Source organism: Aegilops tauschii, chromosome 6 (genome assembly GCF_002575655.3).
Source record: "Aegilops tauschii subsp. strangulata cultivar AL8/78 chromosome 6, Aet v6.0, whole genome shotgun sequence".
Classification (NCBI taxonomy): Eukaryota; Viridiplantae; Streptophyta; class Magnoliopsida; order Poales; family Poaceae; genus Aegilops; species Aegilops tauschii.
In genome coordinates, this window is record NC_053040.3 from 420961849 (window position 1) to 420969747 (window position 7899).

Below are 7899 nucleotides of genomic sequence, written 5' to 3' on the forward strand. Positions count from 1 at the left end.
CAGGCAAGTAGTCAGAAGATTTCCGTAGCAAATTGTACAAGTAGCAGGAAGAAACAAATAAAATGTAAATAAAGAATAGCTTACCTTCAGTACATGATTGTTCCTACTAAGAAGGAAGGCGAGATGAACCAATATGTATACTCAGTAGCCCGGCCTGATTAATTAACAACCTAACAACAACAGCAAAAAACACATTGGAGTCAGAAATCATCTATTGTAGCAAGCCATGGATCCAACATTTGAATGATCTGTCGAGGATAATGACAATAACAACAAAAACACACATTAGAATCGCACACCACAAACTGATACAAAGGGCTAATTAGTTTACCCAATCCAATATATTCAAGTAAGTGACAAAAAATCTACTTGTCACATAGTAGTGTCATACAACAATTTCAGAATTTAGTACATCTCTGAAATCATGACAAGTCTCATAACCTAAAATCGGTTTCAGTTTCATTTTTCATGGATGAACACTTCTATAGCATTGACGGTTAGTACAATATTGAGTACCTGTCAGATAGTAGTGTCGTAGAACAAATGGTTGTAGTCTTTCTAATCACACGTATGAGTAAATTGCTTGAGAGATACAGTCTGTTGCTTGCTCTGAAACAAAAGGGAAACCATATAGCATACAGTCAGTTGCTTTCTCTGAAACACAACGGAAACCAAAAAGAAATCAATCTGAAAGCTTTACTGCTTGAATAATCTTGAGAACATGAGGAGCCTTTAGTGTGAAGATCCTTCGTAAGGGCCACTGAAACATACAAAGATCATCAGCACCATCTAGTACTGGCTTAGAATTAGAAGAAACAAGCATTAGAACTGCATTTGCTCGATCCTTGAGTGAAACCATAGTTGTTACCTCTCCCAAGAAAAGAAAAAGAGAAGATAACAATAATCTGGATGCGGCATCAATAGCACGGCTGGAAACACCATTCCAATTCCTTGCTGTTATTCCAAACCCATCAGGGTTACACTAGAGTAACATGTCAATCCTGACATTACAGTAGAATATACTAATTACAAACTCATCTGATCATTCGGAAATGATGAAGAATCAATAAATATACTAACACACCACCATAAGATATCGATACAAGCATCGCAGAAGAAATTTGAAAAAAATGACAAGAACATAGAACAAATAAGTATCCATATCACTCAACTTTTCTGTTGACACATTAAAGTGTGGAGAATTACATCACTATAACATATGCAAACAGATAAAACTCAAAAACTATTTATTCAGAGCGAACTACGTTCGATCTAGCCTGTAAGGACCAGGGCCAAGCGATGAGTACACCCTCACACAGTCCAGGTGGTCCCTTGAGTACTTTGTTGATGACATCGTCGCAACCCCAGCAAGCCAGCAAGCCACGTCTTAGTTGGTTCATTGAATCAATCGATCAATTTCCTTCAATCTCCCTCTGAAGCCAAGTTCATCTTTCGAAGATCAGGTGTAATCCACATTGGAGCCGGAAAGTTTGACCAAAGCTGCGGAGACACAAGGTCCTCCCTGCTGTTATCATCCAAGTTAAGAACTCCCATATCACGGTGATCATTCGGCAATCCACATATCCATAAAGAATTATCATCGGTGAAGTAGGCATGATTTGCCCTGAGACATGGATATTCTTCAGCACCAAGACAAAGTGATTGATTATGCCCAAGAAACAACACATGGTCACGCAAGCAATTGATTTCCTTAAGTTCACTTCTTTCAGCGTCAAATTCATATATTCTATATTCCGTAGTGTTCCAAAACACAGATGCCCCAGGTTCAGGTTCTACATTATGATCCTCAAAGATCCTCCATATAAGTAGCAGACCACCCCATGGAGCTTGAACAACGTACATGTACTCACATTCATACTCCCTGGGTATGCTTATAATCGTCTTCCTTGTGACCACAGGGCCACTAAGATCAAAGGTGTGAAGTTCTCCCTTGTAAGTGCATGCAGCATACAACAAGCCATCCTTGTAAGTACAGTCCTTATAGTCATCATAAGGTGGCAACCAGGTCCACTTATCATCCCCAACCCTTGCAAAAGAGAGCTGACGCATTGGATTATGGATGAGCACGACAATGTAGCTTCCAGTGGATGTATCAGGGAAAACAAACGCTTTATAGTGGAGTTCATGCCGCAGCTTGTCAAGAGCGAAGATTGATGGCGAGCTATAAACACCACAGGCTCCAGTGTGCCATGAGAATTCATACTTGTGGAGAGCACCATACTCATCAACTATGGGGTTCACCTGCTCGATGGTGATCACTGATGGGAGAGCAATCTGTTCACATGTGATGGGATTGACGAGGTGCATCTCAGATCTGTCATCAACAGTTACCAGCCAGCCATGTGAGGACCCGATCAAACACCTAGTGCGTATAGGCGGCTCCGGGAGAGTTAACTTGTACGACCTCTTCTCTGCGTGGCTGTAGAGGCACGCAACACTCTCACCGATGGATTCGGAAGTGTAGAGGAGTATATCTGGCCATGGGCCGGGCCGGGCTGGGCTTGGGCCGGGCCTAAAAAAGCCCACGACAAAAAACTGAGGCCCAGGCCCTCCCAAGCCCTACCATCGGGCCTACTTTTTAAGCCCAAGCCCGGCCCATCCAGTAAAAAGCCCTGAAAAGCCCTTAGGGCTTAGGGCCATGGGCCGGGCCTCTTTCTTAAAATGCCAATATGCCAAGCCCAAGCCCGTCCAGGCCCTGCTGGTGGGCTCAAAACTCAGGCCCAAGCCCGGCCCACGGGCAAGCCCATCGGGCCTAGGCCCTGGATTTTAGGGCCGGGCCTGAGATGGCCAGGACTATAGAGGAGGCATGGGGTCTGCTGGAGATTGTACTGCCCAAGGTTCCGTAGGCTTGTGTATGCGGAGCGCCAGGAGGAGCAGACAGAGCCGGCACGCACGAGGTCAGGGATCTCAAGGGTGGCAAAGATACCCATCAAGATGTCCGGAGGCAGCTCCGGCAATGTGCCCAGTGTAGCCTTCTTGGTCAGTTGTAGCTCAACATGTTCAACTTTGCAGAACTTCTTCAGTGAGCTGGGAGTGAAGCCTAGCAGCTTTGGCAAATTTCTGAAGATTCGGTTGCACAAATACGTCCTGTGTATAGCAAGCTTCCCTAAGCTCATTATCCTGGCAACGCTACATGACTCCATTGGAGCAGGGTGTAGCGACCCGACCCGAATGGATCAAGTCTCTGTGCTTAAGTGTCATCCCTGGATCGGTATGCTGACACACACAGTACTCGAGGATTTATAACAGAGGTAAATCACATGTATAAAATAACGTAAATACTATTACCTCAATCCAAAAAGCGGAAGTAACAAGGTTGTGGATTCCCATCAACACCAACGGCAAAGTTGAGTGTAGAAATCGTAACCCTAACGTATCACTTACTCGTCGTAAGAATCCTGCAACATGAAACGTTGCAGCCCGAAAACGGGTCAGCACATGGAATATGCTGGCAAATTCACACCATAGAGAAATGATGAACAAAGGCTATCACTACATGCATATATGGCTGGTGGAAAAAGCTCTATGGTTATAATGTTTTTGCGAAAAGCCAATTTTTCCCTACTTCAAAGGAATAAATTTTATTTAACTATCATGGTGGTTGTGAAACATTGAGATGGTTGACAGCATCTCAATCCCAATTAAGAACGTGATTAAACCCAATTCAAATTTAAATTAAGTAACATGATGAGATCAACGGGATAATCCAAGAACTAGATACTCAAGATGTCCATAACCGGGGACATGGCTAATCATGATTAGTTTGTACACTCTGCAGAGGTTTGCGCACTTTTCCCCACAAGACTCGATCTCCTCCGTTGGATTACTCGCACTACATGGTGTTTGAGTAACGGATGACCGAGACACAGTCTTTCAGAAGTGTTTGCACCTTACGTATGGGTAGACAGTTACACCTACTTTCCCCTACATCTGCTAGTCTACCACTGTAAGAGTTCACACAACTTAATCAACTATGCTAGAGCCCATAATAGCTTGCGGCTGCACACGGAAGTTTCTAGCATGAATAATCTTATGATCCCTTTGAACCTGGGTGGCGGTCCAAAGAAAAACAGGCAATCCTGGAATACCCAGGTACCTCAATCCACCCAGATGTGAGTTTTAGTTGCCACCTTAGGTAAACCATTAATTAACAATCTCACATCTGTCATGGAAATCTCTCAAACCCAATCCACGTCTACGAGCATAGCATGGCAATATAATAGCAACGTAGAAGTAACTCCCAAGGGTTTGATAAATAAAACAGGTAATAGGTACTACCTCAACTACTTCCCAATACCCACAATTTAATTAGATCCTAACCATGCAATGTTTGAGGGTTGAATCTAATGCATAAAAACTGGGTATGAAAGGGGTATGATCAAAGTGTTACTTGCCTGCAATGTTGATGAAGACGATTCGCACTCAATACTCTGGATAGATCTACTCGTCACACTCCGGTCAATCTATCGTAAGCAAGCAATAGTAACCACACATAAGCAATCACTCAAAAGATCAGAAAGAACGAGGGAAACAATTCGGAAAACTTCAAAACCAAGCAATTAACTCTTGCAACATAAAACAATTTCTAAAAGTACCAAAATTATGTGAATTTGGCCTTATCAGAAAGTTTAGGTCAAGAGCTTCGATTTGCAAAAAGAATCAACTCAAATGGAGTTACGGAACTTAAGTTATGAACAAAAGAAGTTTGAATACAAATCTGTTCTAAATCAAATTTTAAAACTTTCAAAAACATGTTTGAGTTGGATTACTGGATAGAGGGGATCATAACGAAGACGTGGGCGTTGGTTTCGTTGGATTTGGACAAACGAGTAAAAAGTAGTGATCGTTTGAAAATCAGGGACTAATCTGTAAATAAAATAACTACAACTAAGTCCCTGGCGTAAATAAACAGAAAACGAAAAGACTAATTAATGAACGCTCGTTTATAAGACCTAAACAGTGGACATTCGTTGTTTAATAAAACCCTAAAAAAACAGATCTAGTCTAGTTTTTTTTTTAGAAAAACCGAACAAAAGAAAAAACGAGAAAACCGGGCGGCGGTTATACCGGTTCGCGGCGGTCCGGCGCCGGTGGGGAAACTCCGGCGAGGCGGGGCAGTGGCGACGGCGAGCTCCGGCGCGGCGGCTTGGCGTCGCGACGAGGGGCGAGGGCGGCGCGGGGCAGTGGAGGCAGCAGCGCGGGCGGCGCGGCGAGGGGAGGCAGCGGCGGCGGCGACAGAAGGCGGCGGCGGCGGCGGCGTCGATCTATGGCGGCGCGGCGAGGAGAGAGGAGAGAGAGAGGGCCCGGGGCTGCGGGATTTATAGGAGGAGGGGGAAGGCGGTGGCGTGGGGAAGGGGGCAGAGGAGGCCGGCGGCGACGCCGTGGCGGCTCGGGACTCCGTCCCGAGCTCGGGGACGAGCGGGGCGCGGTGACGGGCCGGCTGGGCCGCGGCCTGGCGACTGGGCCGGCCCGGTCCGGTCGGTCCAAAGTCTTTTTTTTTAAACAGAGAAAGAAATAATAAAACAAAAGAAAATAAAAAATTTATATAGGCATATAATATATCAAAATTTTCAGAAAAAGATTCCCAGCAACATGGACATTTTTGTGAAGTCAAATAAAATCCTCACAAATTTACATAAAGCCAAGAGTGCTACTGCCTTAATAAAATCCAATAAAAATCATTTTTAAAAATACCAAAATGATTTCCAATTTATTTTTCTCCAATTTTATGATGTAGGGAATCATGTTACCCTATTTTCTGTATATTTTTATTTTGGAGAAAATTAATTTGAATAAAACTCAAATAAGTCCAATATTGGAAAATAATTTCAATGGGATTTTGAATTTAATCCTTTGAAACTCCCAACTCCTATTTCATATGTTTTGAAGAAGTCATTTTATCTTCGCTCGTGAAAATCATTGAGTTGTATAAAGTTTCAAAATTGGAAATATTCTCAAATGAAATTCAAATATTTTCAACACCCCTTTTCATTTAAATAAATGGAAGAAGTCATGTCATCTTCTCTCCAGGGTTTTGTAATGAAAAGAATTTGAATTCATGGAGATCACAAAAAGCAAAATGAAAGTTTGGGAAAGTCCTTTTATTCCCTCTCATTTAACTTTCAAAAGATTTTGAATTCCACTCACTTTCAGTCAATCAATCAAACAATCAATCCAATCTATCTGTTTATTATAACATTTCAAATTTAGAATTTTGGGATGTTACACAGGGTCTCTCTGCAGATATCTTCAGCTTCGGCCAAACTGACAAATTTCACAGAGTCTCTCTGCAAATATCTTCAGCTTGGGCCAAACTGATAAAAAATTCAGTAAGTTGAACGCAAATTTCTGCAGAGGAAAGGCTGGCTCCTGGCTATACTTATACAGATAGATCACCAGCCGATTCAAATTCCAGTAGGAGAAGCAAATCCGAGCCCAAGAACAATACGGATATCGACTGAATTCGATTCCCAGGGCGCTTCTAGTGCTACAACAAGGTCTGGCACTCGACAAAGATTCCGACTTGTGCTGAATTCTGGGCGAGCTCGTTCCTGCAGGAGTTCCGAGTCACGCTCCAAGTTCTTCCCCGGCAAGCAAAGGGCAACAGAAAGAGCACTAACCGGCAGCGTGCGACCAGAGGGGATTAATCGGCCGGGGGAGGAGCTAGGGCAGCCGCCTACCGCAACGGGGAGCTGGTTCGTCCGAACTGTGGCCAGCGAAGACGGTGAGTTGAACCGCTGGGAGGAGGAAGCTGGCTTCGCGCCGCCGCGGCGGCGAGGGAGTGGGAGCGGTGGAGCGTTCAGTTGGTGTTGTCTGTTTTCGCTGTCCTTGCCGGTGGAACGGTCAATTGGCGAGCGGCCTGTAGGCCTTGGCCCATGCATACATACACATTTCTGCAGAGTGGCCGGTTCGGCCTAGTGGATCCGGGCCATTTTGATCTCACAGCCCCCTACGTAACCTCTCTTTTTTTACCGCTCAAAAAAATAGTAACCTTTTACTAAAAAAGAGAGTATAAAATAACCAATTTCTTATTTTATTTTATTTTAAACGGAGGCAAAAGATTTTCCTCATTCATTAAATAAGAAGGAGATGGAAGAAAGTTTTAAGGTCACCGGCCGTAGCCCGAAAAATTACAAGATGTTACTCTCGCGTTATGAAGTGGCCCAGATTCTTCGCCCCAGCTAGAGCCCAAAGCTTAGCCTCGTTCTTGATCACATGGGGGAGGATGGGGAGCTCCAGTCAGCGCTGTAGGCGCCCGAAGCTAGAAATGGCGCCTACAGCGCGCCCTCTGTGGGCTTTTTAAGCGCAGCCCAGGAAGCGCCATGGGGAATCGATCTCAGACCACGAGACCCTGCCAACACTTAGCTTAACCACTAGACTATCAAACTGCTAGTGAACAAAAGCAACGCGAATTATATTAGAACTACTGCAGCAACGCTGTTTATTACTCAACCATTTACTATACCACTTAGATTTTTTTAGTTATATGAAAACAATTTGGAAAATGTATATTTTCTTTAACAAAAAACAGCTCGTTAAATTTCGAAAATAGTTCATGAATTTCAAAAAAGTTCATCAATTTTGAAAAAAAGTTCATCCAATTTGAAAAAAGTTCACCGATTTTGAAGAAAAGTTCATCGAATTTGAAAAAAAATCACCAATTTTGAAAAAAGTTCGTTCGATTTGAAAAGGTTCATTGATTTTAAAAAAAGTTCATCAGATTTGAAAAAAGTTCATCGATTTTGAAGAAAATTTCATCAAATTTGAAAAAAGTTCATTCGATTTGACAAAGTTCATTGATTTTAAAAAAATAAATCATCGATTTTGAAAAAAGTTCATTCGATTTGAAAAGGTTAATCGATTTTTTTTAAATCATCT

General features: G+C 43.0%; 1 protein-coding gene across 1 annotated transcript; it reads right to left on the reverse strand.

Moving 5' to 3' along the window:
• Positions 1 to 1335: 1335 nt before the first annotated feature.
• LOC109757455 (F-box only protein 7-like) lies at positions 1336 to 3168 on the reverse strand. The gene is made up of 2 exons (XM_045230038.2): positions 2816 to 3168; positions 1336 to 2495 (listed from the first exon to the last, which is right to left on the reverse strand). The coding sequence occupies exons 1-2, from the start codon at positions 3162 to 3164 to the stop codon at positions 1423 to 1425; spliced, it is 1422 nt and encodes a 473-aa protein (XP_045085973.1). The 5' UTR covers positions 3165 to 3168; the 3' UTR covers positions 1336 to 1422.
• Between the last annotated feature and the right edge of the window lie 4731 nt (positions 3169 to 7899).

Excerpts from the sequence above, each read along its gene's own strand:
- LOC109757455 (XM_045230038.2), bottom strand. The coding sequence starts at position 3,164 with ATGGAGTCATGTAGCGTTGCCAGGATAATGAGCTTAGGGAAGCTTGCT. Across the intron at positions 2,496-2,815 it reads GACCCCATGCCTCCTCTATA|ATATACTCCTCTACACTTCC; the intron begins GTCCTGGCCATC and ends GCCCATGGCCAG.